Source organism: Heptranchias perlo, chromosome 7 (assembly GCF_035084215.1).
Source record: "Heptranchias perlo isolate sHepPer1 chromosome 7, sHepPer1.hap1, whole genome shotgun sequence".
NCBI classification, from domain to species: Eukaryota; Metazoa; Chordata; class Chondrichthyes; order Hexanchiformes; family Hexanchidae; genus Heptranchias; species Heptranchias perlo.
In genome coordinates, this window is record NC_090331.1 from 70,328,690 (window position 1) to 70,346,956 (window position 18,267).

The window sequence follows — 18,267 nt, forward strand, 5'->3', positions numbered from 1 at the left end:
GCAGCAACTCACCAAGGCTTCTTTGACAGCACCTCCCAAGCCCGCGACCTCTACCACTAGAAGGACTAGGACAGCAGGCGCATGGGAACACCACCACCTGCACGTTCCCCTCCAAGTCACACACCATCCTGACTTGGAAATATATCGCCGTCCCTTCATCGTTGCTGGGTCAAAATCCTGGAAGGCCCTACCTAACAGCACTGTGAGAGAACCTTCACCACACAGACTGCAGCGGTTCAAGAAGATGACTCACCACCACCTTCTCAAGGGCAATTAGGGATGGACAATAAATGCTGGCCTCGCCAGCAATGCCCACATCCCATGAATGAATGAAAAAAAGAGTAGTGATGAATGATTGTTTTTCAGACTGGAGGGAAGTATGCAGTGATGTCCCCCAGGGGTCAGTATTGGCACCACTGTTCTTTTTGAGATATATTAATGACCTGGACTTGGATATACAGGGCATAATTTCAAAGTTTGCAGATGAAACGAAACTCAGAAATGTAGTAAACAGTGAGGAGGATAGTAACAGACTTCAGGAGGACACAGACAGACTGGTGAAAAGGCCAGACACAACGCAGATGAAATTTAACACAGAGAATTTTGAAGTGATTCATTTTGGTAAGAAAAATGAGGAGAGGCAATATAAACTAAATGGTACAATTTTAAAAGAGGTGCAGGGACAGAGAGATCTGGTGGTATACATGCACAAGTCTTTGAAGGTGGCAGGACAAGTTGAGAAGGCTGTTAAAAAGGCATATGGGATCCTTGGCTTTAAAAATAAAGGCATAGATTACAAAAGCAAGGAAGTTATACTAAACCTTTAAAAACACTGGTTAGGCCCCAGCTGGAGCATTGTGTCCAATTCTGGGCACCACACTTTAGGAAGGATGTCAAGGCCGCAGAGGAGATTTACTGGAATGGTACCAGGGATGAAAGATTTCAGTTACGTGGAGAGACTGGAAAAGCTGGGGTTGTTCTCCTTAGAGCACAGAAGGTTAAGGGGAGATTTGATAGAGGTGATCAAAATCATGAAGGGTTTTGATAGAGTAAATAAAGAGAAATGGTATCCAGAGGACACAGATTTAAGGTAATTGGCAAAAGAATCAGAGGCGATATGAGGGAAAAAATGTTTACGCAGCAAGTTGTTATGATTTGGAATGAACTGCCTGAAAGGGTGGTGGAAGCAGATTCAATAATAACTTTCAAAAGGGAATTGGATAAATACTTAAAGGGGAAAATTTTTCTGGGCTCTGGGGAAAGAGCGGAGGAATGGGACTAATTGGATAGCTCTACCAAAGAGCCAATGCGTTGGACCAAATGGCCACCTTCTGTGCTGCATCATTCTATGATTCTATAATTCTCTGATCAGGATATGTTAGTTGATGATCACCTTGCCATGCCAGTGAAAACATGACTACAGTGGTTAGGGTGCTTCTGAGGAAACATCCAACACTCTGGTTAGTCAAGTATTCACTGATCTCAGTGATGCCATTAGGTCTGCTGTACCAACTTCCTTTAGGAATGAGTGCCTCCGGCCACACTAATGGTCTACCAAAGAGAACTGTGTTACAGATGTTCAGACACCAGTAGGCAGAGAGGACCTCTCATGCAGCCTGGCCTGCCTGGTGTCAGTCCATTAGTTCTCATCTTCTTCTTTCAAGCACATCAGATTCCCTTTGGGGAAACCCACTGTTGGGGCTAATGGTGCTGCCAGCAAAATAAAATGAGAACAAATGGCACAAAGGCTCATAAGAATCTGAGTTCCAGAAGATTAAAAAAAAAATAAAGAAAAGGCTTTAAAACTGCAGAATCAATTTACTTACTGTATCCTTTAAATGAACTAATGCTCAGAGCTGATTCCCTCGCAATCTTGAACACTAATTTCACATGGGTGTTATTTGGAACCGACAGCAGGAATTAGCATGCATGACATCCCCCGTCTCAAATTAATATTAAATTAAGATCCCAACTAATGGAGGTGGGCAGTTCTATCACTGGCATTCCCCGCCCATGGGAAATTGAACGTGATGCAAAGTGGATTGGGTGTCAAGTGAAACTTGTCAGAAAATCCCAGACTAACCTAAAATCCTTTTTTTTAGAAAAAAGCATATGTATCAATACAAAATAGACAAAGAAAGTCCCTCTGAACACTATGTGCTGCCGTATTACAGAGAATCCCAGTCTGTGCACCACGGCCAAGATTTTCCAATCAAGCAGGGATCCCACTGGGTAAACGGTTTTGCACACGCCCCCCTCCCTGTGCTCTGATCCCAGTGGGTTATCCAGAGTCAGGGTCATTTGTGGCAGGCTCCCGGCAGTTCTTCTGGGGCTGCCGGGTCGCCCGGCTCAGGTGGGGTGGAAGGAATATCGCTGTGGCTCTTGCTCCGATGTTGCATGGCTGCTGTGAAAGAAATCCTTGAAAATCTCACCTCTGTGTGCGATCAGTTGCACTGGGCGAGGCGGCCATTTAAATTTTAAAGCCCCTTCCATTGCCTTAGCAATGTGAAGCCAGGAGCACAATGCCATTCCCAGTGTTACTGAGGTTTTAGTGACAGGAGATACATCAGAAGACACATTCCCATCTATTACAAATTCAGGAGCACTGTACATATCGTTGCAGGTACGGTGGTCACTCTCTTAGGTGGTCCGAATGGCATCTTTTTATGGAAGTTGACTGCCACTGCCTTATATCTACTTGTGCGATCACGGGAACCAAGATGTAACACCAGGATGTAACAATGAAGTTTCCTGTGACCTGGACCAGATTTCCATGTCTTACGTACGTGGACTGCTTCAATCTCTCTGAAGGCAAAGCAAGTTAACACCTAGTGGGACAAAGCTTGGTTTGAATCATAAGCTGCGTTATTCAGAGTAGATAAAACACACAACAATGGATTGATGGGAGTCGCTTGACATAATCAATACAAATTCTGTACATGCACTGTTACACAAATAAAGAACACACGAGTGCTAGCTCACTCCAGGTCATTAAATTCAACTTAAAAGCACGATCTCTCTTTATCCTGTCCTACTATCCAGGACAGAGGTTCATTCACTCCCTTCACAGCCTTCTGGTTTTTAAAAGCCTCTCTCAGAGCCCCCACTGAGATCAGAAAAGGTTTCCAACACCATGGTACGAAGTGTCATCTGAATAACCAGATATGGTGAATGAATTGACCATTGTTTGGGTCTCTGAGAGAATTTCCCATCTTGCATTGTAATTACCTTTTGTCTACCTACTGATCTACAACTCAACATGGAGCCATTTGGGGAATCTAACCCCTTTTAGGCAAGGTTTAGCTAAATATTAATATCTTAACGTAGCTCATGTCAAAATCATTTCTGTGGGGAAAAAAGGCCAAAGAACCCTGGACCATAACACTGTTGTTAACCAATCATTTGTAAACTCCCGCCCAAGTATTCAACATCTGCCGTCACTTCTGGTGGAAAATCCCAGAAAGGGAACTGGAAGTTGGACAACTCTTGGAATGGCTCCCCACCACATCTTCCACTCAAGTCCACCCAAAACTACCTCAAAACAGGTAGAAAAACGCACAAAGTTTGGCCCTGTATCTTTTTACCTCTAGGAGATGCCATTCCTCTCCTTCATGCACTGCACACTGAGCAGGACAATATCAATGCAGCCAGCCAGTGAGTGTTCCCCTGTAAAAAACACATTTTCTGTAAACAAATAAAACACTAATTTCACTGAATTATCATTTGAAGAAGCTCTGTCACCACAACAAAGTGTCTTGCAACAGGAAGGTGTAGAGTCAGTAATGTGGCGATGTCTTTTCATTGCTTATCATGTCTGGCACTACAAATTAATTTTAGCCTGGCTAATGTAAAAAATTAAGAAATATGAAAATCTCATTGTAAAAATGTACATGTTTTGACTCAGCACAAAGTCAGACTCAGCTGTGACGCCGCCTGATGTTGAATAGCCTAGTGTCACACTGCCTAGACTCTAACATGAAGAACGCCTACTTGGGCAACGTAGTAGGTGCTCGTAGAATGCACACCAGCAAGAGTCAATGCCTTCATAAGAGAAGGGACTAAAAATTGATGCCAAAGAAATGTATTATGTCTTTCAGGTCTCCAAGCAGTGTTCAATCAGGATTCAATAATTTAAGAAAAAGTTCAGGCAGTTCAAGTATCTAGTATCAAACAACTTAACTCAAATTATCAGTCCTTTTGTTTATTTTGTACTTTTTGTCTCCTTTTTCTTTTAAGCTGCTTTTATCAGAATAAATCGCAGAGAATTTGACATTTCTATTCCACATTCAGGCTGCAAGCATCACATGAGAGATTCTTGTCCTCATCACTTGGCATCAGTCCAGACATTGCTCAGAGAGGATTAGATTTGCTGTTGTATCAGTCAATGGTAGTTTATCCAAAAGGCCAGCTCTTATCCTTTATCTAAACTTTCTAGGCAGGGGCTGTAGTAAATGCAATGCTGAGTTTCAGTAAGATGACAGGTTAAGTAGTGCTACTTCTTGCTAATCCATCAAGCAGTGAACCATGCTATCATTGGCCTTTTCATATTCCCAGCTAATTTCTCTCAATATAATCCTGAGGAAAGATGATTGCAAACATTGGAATTTCTGCTTAATTGAACATTTGATAAATGAGTATTTGAAAATTAGCAGAAATTTCAAAACTAAACTGTGCCTTCATGAGTTTTACCTTCATTAACTGAATGGAGCCATTGAACTGCAAAATCCTATGAAAACACCTTTAACGAGAAAATCATCCCACGGTATGAAGGAAAAGCAGACACCAAGTCAAAGAAAGAGTGAGTAGGAGGGATAAGTGAAATCTTGGTAAAAGAGGTGGGTTTAAAACGGTGGGGTTTAAGGGAGTGGAGAGGTGGACAAGTTTAGGGAGGAAATTCCAGAGACCGGAACCTCGGTGGCTAAAGCCACAACCGCCATTGGGGGTGGGGAGGGGCGGAGGGGGTGAAGGGTGGGAAGATGAACAAGAGGCTAGAGTCAGAGTTCAGGGTTGGGGGGGTTGTAGCAACATAGGCCATGGACAGATTTATTCACAACAATGAGAATTTTAAATCTGAAGCGTTGATGGATCGGGAACCAATGTAGTTCTGTCAGTTCTGGGGAGATGGGCGAATGCAACTTGGTGTGGGATGTGCTATGGGCAGCAGAGTTTACAGAGAGTGGAGGGCCAGCAAGCAGAGCATTGGAATAGTTGAGTCTGGAGCAGACAAAGGCATGGATGAGAGTTTCAGCGGCAGGTAGGCTGAGGTAAAGATTAAGACCGACAATATTATGGAGGTGGAAGTAGGTAATCTTTGAATCTTTATGATGGAGAGGATATGGGGTTGAACAAGATGCCAAGTTTCCAAAGAGTCTGGTTGAGTCGGAGACAGTGGCCGGGTCGAGGGTCGGAGTTTGAGGCAGTGGCCAAGGACAATAGCTTTGGTTTTCCCAATGTTTAGCTGTTGCAAGTTATGACTCATCTAGAACTGGATGTCGGACAAGCAGTCTGGCAGCACAGAGGCAGTGAAGGTGTCAAGACAGGTGATTAATAGGTGAGCTGGGTGTCATCAGCATACATGTGAAAGTTGACCCCATGTCTGCAGATGATGTCATAAAAGAGGCAGCACGAAGATGAGGAAAAACAGGGAGCCAAGAATAGATCCTTAGAGGCTCCAAAGGTGATGGTGCAGGGGTGGGAAGAGAAGCCATTGTTAGAGATCTATTCAGGAATTCAATCTCAGTTGAAACAGTAGAAAACAGAACAAAACATGTTTTACACCAAAATGATTGCACTTCTAATGTACAACTCTCTCTAGAAGAAAGTTACTGGTGGATACAAAGTGCTGTGTTTGTAATAAGGTGTTGCCCTCAGAGGAGAACTGTACTATAAAGGAGGCAGCGCTGGTGCCTCCAAAGACAAATCCTCACAAGGTAGGTTTTCAACAGACCATTGGAGACAACGCACTGCCAGGAGAAAACATAAATGCCTGCCCTTGACAGTGCTGGCAGCTACTGGTCACTGCTTTTCCTGACTCCAGGAGGGCTGAACATTCAGTGGATCAAATGGGGAACTTGTGATGACTCTACAGGGCAGATTATCTGAGCCCTTGCCATGGCAAGGTGCCTTGCATGTCGCAAATGCACATTGGAAAATCATGGGCAGGGGGCTAGGATTTTCTGATGGACACCGAGACATTCAAGGTACCTCACTATGGGTGAGGATTCAAAAAATCTATCCTTATGTGTGCTGGGCAAAGGACTGGTTCATCCATAATTCAATAGCAGACCAGCTACCGATTGACACTATAAAAAGATTACACAACCAGAACTCCACTTCAGAGCATTTTTTGGATATGTGCTCTCAACCATGAACACAAAATAAGTGGTTTCTCATACAACTGACTTTGGATAAACACATATCTGATCCAAGCATTGAATTCTAATGTACCAAAGCATTTCCCATTAAATCCGTGTGTAGAATTCCTGATCCAAGCATAATATTTAAATACAGAGCCAGATCCCCACACACAAAGTGTTGCCCATTTCTTTGTTCTTTAAAATGATTTGTGTTCTATCCTTTTCCATATAATGAATGCTATTTCCTTTGAGTGAGTATTTGGAAATTAATGCTTTCACTATTATTTCTATTTTCCAGACATCATGCTGAATTTTCGGACAACATATGTCAGCAAGTCTGGACAAATTGTATATGATCCTCGCTCAATCTGTGTGCACTATGCAACCACCTGGTTCTTTGTGGATCTTATAGCTGCACTTCCCTTTGACCTCCTCTACGCATTCAATATCAATGTGGTGAGTGTGTCTGCTTAGGAAATAGTGAAAAGCATAAAGCTACAGGTCGCAGTGTAACCATATTAACTACTAACTCTGCCTTACGTACCTGAAGCTGCTGTAGCCTTTCTCTGTTTGCTCTAGGTTGTGAGGCCAATCTTATGAGTCCAGAATGAACCATTCTAATCCTGGCATTTAAAGAAGTGCGATGTTTTGGTTAATACATTTTTTAATGATTTTCCCTCAATTTTCTTCTCGTCTCACACCTACTTTCTATAGGTAACTTCCACACGAGCAGGTAGCCCACTGGTAACTCAACTAATTACATACAAAAATGACAGGTAGCAAAAGATCAGCTGGTCTACCAAGCCTACCCCACACTCATGATGCTCGGAGCATCATGACCAGACACTCCCTATGTTCCCACCCCCTTGTAGCCATGTAGTCGCCTGGGAGAGGCAAACTAACAGAAAAAATCCGAGGGCCAAAAAAAAAAATCTGGAAAATTCCTCTCCGACCCCAGCCCCCCACCTCAGGCAATCGAAAGCAATCCAGAGGATCGATTATCCATTCTTCATGTGTGACCTCAGCCAGTAATATTCTTTTCTGGTCTATTGTATTTCTGGTATCATACCAGTAAATGAAATTATCCGTTAAGGCATGTGAAGAGCCCCTTCTTAATTTCATTTTTTCAAAACTAACTGATATCCCAGCCAAAGGCTAGTGAGGTGACAAGGGTGGAGCGTTTGGATGCTAAGGTTGGGCTGGGAGTGGGTAAGATGCAAGTCAGTTTTCTACTGTTCTCCTCCCTTCCAAAACCGCCAGCGTGGAGCAATGGGTTAGGAGTTGGGGGGTTGGGGGGAGGGGCAGTGCAAATTGATGCTGAGTTGACTGTGGGACCATCAGTCACTGGGAGTGTGGAAACTGTGCGCCATGTCTGTCCAGCACCTGCACACCTAAGTAAGCAGCAGCCAATGAGAAGATGTTATCAGACAGCAGTGACCATAAAACAAAGTTACCAGGAGTAACAACTGACATTCACATGCTTTCTGTGAACCAGTTAGATCATACAGAAGGGACAGACAGGGCCTGACAGACATTTTTTTTTACTATAGATTAGGATAAAGTGCACTTTCATACCTCTAGAGTCTAGTGTTTAAATATATTTAGTTTTCAATTAAGAGGCAGCCTAGCTTGGTGTGGGATTTCCTGTGTAAGGTTCGATCCTTTGCACAAAAGAGGCTCGAGGATATTTTGTTCCAAAGTATAAGAGCTTTATTAAGAAGTTACAATATATGTAGCAAAGATGTTAAAATACAAGAGTACAATTATAACATACTAAATAAGATGTTGGAATACAACCTGGCAAAACTTATCACCATACAAGGTTCCAAGGTGTACTCTTGAAGATAGAACATCAGAATATAAGAAATAGGAGCAGAAGTTGTCCATACAGCCCCTTGAGCCTGCTCCACCATTCAATAAAATTGTGTTTATTAAAGTTGTGTGTATAAAGGACCTTGATGGATTCCAGAACATGTGAATCACAATATTTATCGCACTACTAGTAGTGAGTGCCAGCGCACTATATAATTAAAATTCTGCAACTACAAAAGTAATTTGCACTAGAGCAGTCTTGAAAGGAGCCATTTGAAACGATCAACATTAATTGTAAGCTGTGACACCATGCTTGTGATTTCAAGGTCGTGTCAGAATAGATTATGTTAAAAATTGTTAAGCACTGCACTTATAGAAAAAATGGCCCAAATTCATCCAGAAATTCAGACCCATTTTCATACCATAAATATTTTGAACTATCCAATTCTGAAATCAAATCTAAGTTTGTGAAGCCCCACTTGAGGGTAGATTTGATCAAGGAGCTGATCAGAGGTAAGCAAAGTGCTTCTAGTATAAATTCAAATCCACAGCATCCTTGTTCATCTATTTACACCATCAATTGGTAGCTAGTCTGCTGCTAGATTATAGAAAAAAATTGTTCCAGTGAGTCTTCTGCCCAGTTTCTCCTCACTGGAATCCATAGTCCTTTGTGCAGCCCCATATAAACTCACCACAAGTTCCCTAATGGTTCAGTGGAAGATACCCCATGTGGTATGTTATGGAGGCAGACAAACCAGGTAGGTTCCAAGTTTGATTCTGACCTCTGTTGACTTAGCTGATTTCAACAAGGGACAGCAATGAAGTGGATACAATAGATGCCCCTCAGCCATGGGCTAGGGATGGCTGAGTTCCGAAGTCTTTCATCTAGTTGAACACAAAATTTACTTCCCCCACTAGACAAAAAGAAATGGGGAGGTGAGCTGACTGCTCAGTTCCCAGGCACTGCTCCCAGGGCTAAATATGACTTTTGTCACCTAAGATTGCCTAGAGAGGAGACCAAGTGAAAAAAATTATACAGGCTTTCTATATAACATTGCTAACCTTGTTAGGAATAGCATCATATCGGCTTTTCCTCTGAAGAAGGCTTTCTATTCTCTGTTATTAGCATCAACAGACTTTTGATAACCTTGTGTAGATAATGTACCCTTGAGTAATGAGCGAGCCTGACTCCATTATCAGAGAGACCCGGTGATGTCAGGTATTGTGTGTTATCTGAAATGTGCAGGGAGTGAAACAGATGGCTGATAGCATTGGACAGAGAAAGCTATTGATGGAAGGCCTCATGAGTGCACACGGCCCGTGAAAATAATGTGTTAATAACGTATATAAATTGAGACGTAAATTATCCACGTTAGAACGTTCCTCGGAGTGAGGCTGGACACGCACAAGTGATAGAAGGACCTTTGGAATTCTCTACCCCAGAGGGCTGTGGATGCTCACTCATTGAGTATATTCAAGATTGAGATCCATAGATTTTTGGACACTAAGGGAATCAAGGGATGTGGGGATATATCCCTTATATTTGAATGCATGTAACACTTAAGTAAAGTCTCAACATTAAATATGTTCCAATTAAGTCTAGTTTAATGCTGCTTTTCAATACCCAATATTTGTGAAGTTACTTCATTGACTTATAAGAACCTGCTGATTTTTTCTTGAGAGAATACAATATGCTTCTGAGGGCATTTATTTGCATAACACCTTCTGCTGGAAGCAAGTCCACTATCGAGTGAAGCTGCTGGTGCCTTGAATTCACCCGTTCACCTGGTGGATCTCAAAGCACTGAAGCAACTCTGCAAGATGGGGAGAAACCACCTCCTAAGATGGGACTCCTGTTGTCCCAGGCATGAGCAACACCTCAATGAAATTAAAATAGTGCTCCTAGAGCAGAAACTGCCTTTGTCTGTGCTGCTGTAATGTAATTGTACTTAATTCTGATGGTTTTATCAGCCGAAACCAATTTCTATTGGCCAATAATTTGGTATTGCAAGCGTATTGTCATTAGTTGGTTAGCTAATGGGCTTTAGATCAGACTACTTATTTTTCAAATTTGGCTAATTATATAATTTGTGTAAGGGAATGAATCCAGCTCCATCTCTTTTACTGAAGTGCTCAAATATTGTACAGATTTAATGTTCCAGGCCAATCAAAGGGATACCAGCTTCCATAGCCAGTTTGATCGCTTCGACTTTCAGACTTATTATTGTATCATAGAGTGAAGTCGCAGACTGAAGTAAATAGTTCAAAGCCATAGAGACCCAGTGACAAAGTTATGACACAATTTACTGAAGACAATGAGATGAAAAGAAAAAAGTTATACACTGTAATGAGGTGAAAAAAACATTGATTTAGAAAAAAGTCTGCTGATTTAAAAGGGCAACTATTTTAAAGCAAGGTTTTATGAAGTCACAGCAGTTACTGACTAGTAATGGAACAGCATAATCCCAGTGCTTCCTTACAATAAAAAGTACATTTATTCTGGACTGCAGGTTCAAACTGGTGAAAGGCAAGTGTAGAACCAATATCAATAAGTTTTTTTTCATACAAATGGTGATTAACACATGTAAAGGACTTCCAGGTAGGTTAGGGAGGCAAATCCTCAGCAATTGGAAGCTGATTTAGGAAGGAATTTACATTAGTATACTACCTTTCATGTCCTCAGGATGTTCCAAAGTGCTTCACAGCAATCAATTACTTTTGAAGTGTAGTCATTATTATGTAGGCAAATGCAGCAGCCCATATGCACACAGCTAGGTCCCACAAACAACCAATGAGATGAACGGCCAGTTCTTTTTTTTTATTCGTTCATGGCATGTGGGCGTCGCTGGCAAGGCCGGCATTTATTGCTCATCCCTTAATTGCCCTTTAGAAAGTGGTGGTTCATCTGAGGTGGTGTTGGTTGAGTGAAGAATGTTGGGCAAGGCACCAGGAGAACTCTCCTGTTTTTCTTTGAATAATGCCACGGGATCTGAACAGGCAGACAGGGAGGTCTTCAGTTTAATGTCTGATTTGAAAACTGCACTTCCAACAGTGCAGCACTCCGTCAATACTACACTGAAGCATGAGTCTTGATTATGTCCTCAAATGCAGTTCTAAAACAATACTGCTCTATTTTGAAACAATAAAGTAATTTTAGTTTAAACCTTTCCATAAAATTTTGGTTGATAAATTGAGAAAATATCTGCTATTTATAGGTGACAGTTTTCTATAAAGTTTTACAGCAGTTACAGATCATTGGTTTTCAAACTGAGGTCTCTGGACTTTGAGTCCACAAGGGATTCCAGGGGGTCCTATGAGGTAATCGGATTTCTGTCATTCTGTTATCAATTTTTGTATTTATTGATTTTCTGCCATATTATTTCTGTTGGCTACTTGCTTTAAAAAAAAATTTCTGCAGTGATAGCCGTGTTCTCTTTGGAGAGCTGACGCTGTCTTTTGTAAGTGAGGATAGGGAGTCGAGAGGGTATTGAGGGGTGTTCACACAAAAGTTTGAAAATCATACGCTGATTTACAGTGATCCTCCCGTGTGCATTGACACGGGAGAATAATTACCTGCAATCTGATTACTGTCGGTTTATTTTGAAGTAATCCATCAGTTGATTATGGGCAATTATAATAGGACTAACCTTTCACTCCCACCAGAAAAATAAACTTTCTGTAGGACAAAATGACTTTTTTGCAAATCTAACTCCACTCTTGTCTTATTTCCACAGTATTTTGGTGTTCATCTGCTAAAAACCGTGCGCTTACTGCGTCTGCTACGTCTGCTTCAGAAACTGGACCGTTACTCACAGTACAGTGCCGTGGTCCTCACACTGCTCATGTCCATGTTTGCCCTGATAGCACACTGGATGGCCTGTATCTGGTACTTCATTGGACAGAAGGAAATTGAAGTCAATGACCTTTCTACCTGGGAAATCGGTAAGTGATTACACTGTTACCTCAGATTACACCTGGCTTATCTCAGTGTAGTAAGTTCTCTGGATCTACTGTCGAAAAAAAGTTGGTTGCTTACCTATTAAATATCCTCGAGAGAGTTTGTGTTGATTTCCTCTTGTTGATTTGATTTGTATTTTATATTTTCTTTTCCTTGGGTTGTTTTATTCAAGAAAGGTGGAAGACAGCGCATTAAATTTCCACTCTATAAAACCCGCACAATAATCCACCAACACACCATATGGCATTGTATTACATATTTATGGGCATTACAAACATTTGCAATATTCTTTCTTTTATGTCACTAGGCAGTACGCATAGGGAGCAAGAAGTTCATGGGCTCTGAGTTTAATTGACATAAAGACATTTGTTTTGATGAAAATTCTATAAAGTAGGTGGTATATGGGAAGGAATTAAAAGACAGTAATGATGTAGTAACTCCCTGTGAAGTTGCTATTATTACATTTTCTCAGACCTTCTTAGTTGTAAATTCTCCTGTAATAAAACCGTGAAATAGTTTTCCTCCAAATTAATGTCTGTTTTGAGAATAACTAGCAGTATTTTTCTCTCAGTTTTGCATCAAATTTTAAAGTTACACAATCCTTTTTTTTGCCTTCTTGGGAATTTCTGTTGCTATGTATGACACAAATGAACCTTCTATAAACTTATATTTAATTCAACTGTGATCACTAGTTTTAATCACTAAAATCATTGAGTTCTGTCTCCAATATTCTTTCAGAGTTCACAATTTAACATTGGATAACTAGTCACATGCTTTCAGGGAACCATGGCAATGTGTAATGATCTCCACAATGTCTAGCGAAGAATGCTTAAAGGGGCTCAGTCTGGATGAGAAACGGTTTGGCAAAGCTTTCAGTTTGGGAAGAAGAGTCAGCAGAGTGCCTTTTTAATCAGAGTGATATCACATGTAAGCAACACAGTGACATATTTCAAGGCGATTTATATCATCATGTATTTATTTGTAAACAAACAAGACAAATTTTAACACTTTTTGATAAGAAACAAGTCTCGTGTTGGAGTGCACTCTGGGTGCAAGTAATGATTTATTCACTTTGACGGTTAATGGTTTGTGTATGTCGCAATATCACTGTAAAAGAGATAAGCTTTGGACGCAAACTGGCAAAGGAACCAGTGTCTGAGAGAAGGACAAGCTGTGTCACAGAGAGAGCAACTGGTATTCATCTGTCCAGTTTCTTACATAGGCATAGCAGGAATACAAATAACATCTCCCTGTTGCTGTAACGTCAGAGGAACATATGGGCCAGGATTTTGACTCAGAACCAGGAAGGGCGCAGGGGGGGGGGAGGGGGTCGAATCGTGGACGGGAAACCCGGAAGTACGGGTTTCCCGGACGTCCTTACGATTTTGACGTAAGGTTGTCTTTTATTTATTTATCGGTTCCCCCTCCATCAGGCCAGCTTGATTGACAAGCTGGCCTCAGTCGGACGGGAGCAGAGCAAGGAAGAGGACATGAAAAGGTAAGTCTTAGATTGTATGGATGGGAGTCATGGGGCGGGGAAGTCAGTCATCGGGGAGGGGAGGGGGAGATCAGTCACCCGGGGGGTGGGGGGTCAATCATGAGTCGGGGGGAGTGTCATGATCGGGGGTCATCGCCATCTCACACGATCGTTGGGGAGAGGTCTGCGATTGTTGGGGAGGGGGTCCGCGATCGTTAGGGAGGGGGTCCGTGATCTCTTGGGGGAGGGAAGGCGATTGTTGGAGGGTTGCTGCAGGTAGGCTTGATGGGCCTGGGGGAAGCACTCTTGCTCCTCCGGACCCGAAACCTGTGCCAGAAAGGCAATTACCTGCAGTTTCGGGCCTTCTCGCCTCCTCTCCGCCTCCTGGGAGCGGGTTGATTGCCTGCCCCTCGTCCCACCCCGGTGAAAACCGGAAATGGGCGGGCTGGAGATGAGTTGGGGGCAGGTCTGAAATTGTTGCAATTTTCAATGCCCCCCCACCCCCAACCCACCTGTTTTTCACAGTTAAAATCCAGCCATGAAAGTACAGGGCAGGAAAAGGCTCTGCAGTATATCTATCAAGTTGCAAAAACTTAATTGCCCTCAATCAACACTTTCTCAAATATCTATCTTATTCTCCCTTAAATTTTCCTGCACTACCTTCCTTCACTGCCTCTCTGCACAGTCTGCTTCACACGTTCATCACCACCTGTGTAAAGTAATTAAATCTAAAGTGCCTGTGCATCTTCCCTCCTCAAAGTTCACTCAGAGATACTGACCCCATAGAGTCCCTTCATCATTGAGACATACTGACCCATGGGGTTTCTCCATCAGCTGATCCAACAAGCCTAACCCATGATGGCTGGAGCATCATGACTAAATACTCCCCCCCCCACCCCGACTCCCCACCTGCAGCTATATACGCTCCAGTGAAAGGCAAAAATCAGAGAAAAACCCAGGGCCAATAAGGGATTAAATACTCTGGAAAATTCCTCTCCGACCTCCTCATCGGAACCACTGCAGGAGATCACATAAACCAAGTACTGAGACTTACTGACGCATAGGCTCAATATTAACCCCTGCCACCCCATGACAGGCGAGGGAGGGTCGGGGTGGGGATTAAACCGTCAAATGGGCGAAACCGACCCTAACCCTGCACGTAGGCGCCCATTGCCTTTCTTATGGCGGTGGGTTTCGTGGTGTCCGAGTGTCGCACCAGAGAGAGGCGGGACACTTCATTAACATATTTAAATCAGGCTCCCACAGTGCAATTGAGAGCTCGATTGTTGCCGTGCAGGTTTCCCAGGAGTCGGGAAACCCGGCAGTAAAAAGGGGGTGGGAGCTGTTGGCTCCACAAGGTAAGTGTCTTTTCCAGCACTCCTTGTGGGCCAGGAGGAGTAGGAGTGCCCACCCCCCAGCCCTTCAAGGAAGCCTTCAGCCTCCACTCTGCACCCTCCTGCACCCTACCCGTCTCCCCCTAAATATCGGGGCCCTAGAGTTCCCCCATTACTGAGACACTAACCCATAGAGTTCCTCAATAATAGGAAATAACTTTCTTTCTCTTTTACTTTCTTTTAATTGAACTGTGAAACTACATCTTTTGACTACATTGATGAAAAATTAGCTCTATTATCAGAACACAGAGATGGACATTAGTTTGAGACCAGTAAAGCTATGGAAAATAGAACACAATGTACAGTATTTTATCCTTAGGTTCCATGACATGATTGCTATTTGTACCAGGAATAACATTTTTAGACCTGACTAAAACAGTACCTATGCTTCCTTCAAGACACCGATATTAGGGAACATGTGCCTGTGCTACCCAAGGGGCAAGTGGGTCAGTGGTTTTGCTGCAATGATGGAAAAAGCCAACCAAATGGAGAGGATACACTGAATGATGTCAGCTGGGGAATCCCCTGCTGTGCATCTGCTTCCAGAACAGGGATCTCCTTTTGCCAGTCTCAGTCTTGTAGCAATCCATCATCGGCAGCTTTCTTGTTGTTTCTTTCTCTCTCAGGTATTAGCTCAGTGATATTAATCACCTTTAAGGACAAGAGCTCTTCTAAATGTAAGTAAAAAAAGGAGTTCAAAAGACTTTGTAGCATTTCCCACTTTATTCTCCGACATGGAATTCTTAAAAAGTAATTACCTCTGATGGCTAGTGCTCCATCAAGTAAAATATGGGAGTATATTGTGATGAAATGATCCAGTCCCACAATTTAAATATTATTGAGATTTAAACCAATATATTATAGTTCATGAGTATTATTAACTCTTAAGAATCTTTGTAATATTTCCAATCTAGACCGCAAAGGAACACGATTGAAAACTCTTATTATTTTTGATCATCCTAGTTATAAATACCATTTGTGTTTTTGAGTTTGTTTTTAATTCTCTTTGCCGTTAATCAGCATTCATTTACAAAATATGGGTTATAAAAATTGTTGAACTTGAACAATAATATGTCTGAAGGAGCTAAGAAAGTGGAGCGCTGAAAGGGTTAATCCCCAGAGGTTGCTTGTCCTGTATTCATGTGACAGAAATGAATCCCATTAATGTACTTCATATAGTTTCACCTGGGCCTGGAAACTAATCCACCTTGATTGAAGTGGATGATGAATTCCAGTTTGATAATTGAATTGTTATTGAATTTACCAGTGCTGTCAGTTCAAAGCTCAGTTAACACTGCGTAATCAGAGTATTGGCATAGTAGTTCATAGCAACAAGAGGCTATAAATAAAACGTCATGGAGAAGATTTTCATCCCAGACACCTGGGTGTTAAGCATCGCCAGAGCAGAGAGGAAAGTTGGGTGGGGAGGATCGCACACTGGTAACAGAGTCTGGCTGATTGTCTTTCCATTTAAGTTAATGGAAGGAAAATCAGGCAGGCATTGTAACCCACCTGCCCCATTCTCCTCTCTGGCTCCACCCATGCAGTAAAGGTAAAAATTTACCACCATTTTATTTTCTCATTAAATCCTTAACCTTTCGTCCAATGGATGGAATTTTGTAGTTAGTAGGTTCTAGACACTAGACAAAGCCTCTAGTTTGGTAACTGATGATTAGTGGAACTCAGTAACCTAGACCTTGAGCTGAACAAAATGTTCTCAATCATACAGCATTCATCGTTAACCTATGTTATAGGTGAGGCCTTTTTTCTGTGAAAACAAGCTTTGTAAATATGGGGCAGATTTTCCTCTTTACCACTCTGGCATCAAACATCGCTTGGGTGGAGTAGAGAGAAAAATCAACCCCACAGTTTTCATGTACAGGTAACAGTATGAAATGTTACAATGCCATTGTCACTCCCTCAGGGGCTTAATTCTTAGAATGGTCAAACTAACCTGCTTTGAAAACTCAATTTATTGCCGAAAATTGGCCAATTGGAATGTTCGCAGCGAGCACGGGTGATGGGACAACGGGACTTGGTACGAGTTAGGATACGGGCAGTACGGTTTTAGATGAACCCAAGTTTATGGAGGGTGGAAGATGGGAGGCCAGCCAGGTGAGCATTGGAATAGTCAAGTCTAGAGGTAACAATGATGTGGATGAGGGTTTCAGCAGCAGAGGAGCTGAGGCAGGGGCAGAGACGGGCGAAGTAGATTGCTTAGGGAAAGCCAGCATGGATTTGTTAAAGGCAAATCATGTTTAACTAACTTGATAGAATTTTTTGATGAGGTAACAGAGAGGGTAAATGAGGACAGTTGATGTTGTGAATGTGGACTTTCAAAAGACGTTTTGATAAAGTGCCGCATAATAGGCTTGTCATCAAGATTGAAGCCCATGGAATAAAGGGGGCAGTAGCAGCATGGATACAAAATTGACTAAGTAACTGAAAGCAGAGAGTAGTGGTGAACGGTTGTTTTTCGGACTGGAGAGAGGTGTACAGTGGTGTTCCCCAGGGGTTGGCACTAGGACCACTGATTTTCTTGATATATGTTAATAACTTGGACTTGAGTGTACATGGCTATCTGACTAAGAAAGCATCACAGACAAGCCCTATTTAATCCTCGCTCAACATGTACACATGCACAATATCACGAGTCAGGATAGGAATCTTGTTATTTTCCTAGCTCCTAGTTCCTAGCCCAAGAATGCTGTGCCCAATTGTAGTATCCCAACTGCCATCCCAGCTCAGATTAGATGGTCCAAGGATTGAACCTGGGACCTTTGATGCTCTGTATTGCTCAGTGCAACATCACTCACCCATGAAGCCATCTCTCGTTTGTTTTTATTAGATAACGATCACACTTTATTTTAATTACATTATTTCAATTTTGCAGACACCAATGTAAAAATAGAAGCAAAAAGAGCTAAAGCATTATTATTAACATTTCAATAGGAACAGATGGAAGGGATAAAGAAAAAGAGAACATGAATTTCCAACACTCTCTTGTAATTAATTTTCTCAATTGAATGTCAGTGAAAAGGTCAAATAGTTGAATTTTTTGATGACGTTGTTATTTTTAATTCAGAAGAAAGCTTGATTTGTGCATTTAGTGTTGCTGTTTTATTTTTTAATTCACATGACTAAGCATTCATGCCTACAAAGCATTCAAAGGATCAATGGAACCTCAAAGTATTTGTGTACTGTATTAGCTTCTTGTTTGATGTGACTGGGTTAGTCACAATGGGTAAGATCTGGGAGAGGGAGTTGGTG

General features: G+C 42.0%; 1 protein-coding gene across 1 annotated transcript in view; it reads left to right on the forward strand.

Moving 5' to 3' along the window:
• kcnh3 (potassium voltage-gated channel, subfamily H (eag-related), member 3) overlaps window positions 1-18,267 on the forward strand; it is a 617,557-nt gene that overhangs the window by 393,657 nt on the left and 205,633 nt on the right. The window contains exons 6-7 of the mRNA XM_067987818.1: window positions 6,655-6,812; window positions 11,903-12,110. Coding sequence (XP_067843919.1) covers window positions 6,655-6,812; window positions 11,903-12,110 — 366 coding nt within the window. The remainder of the gene's footprint in view (window positions 1-6,654; window positions 6,813-11,902; window positions 12,111-18,267) is intronic.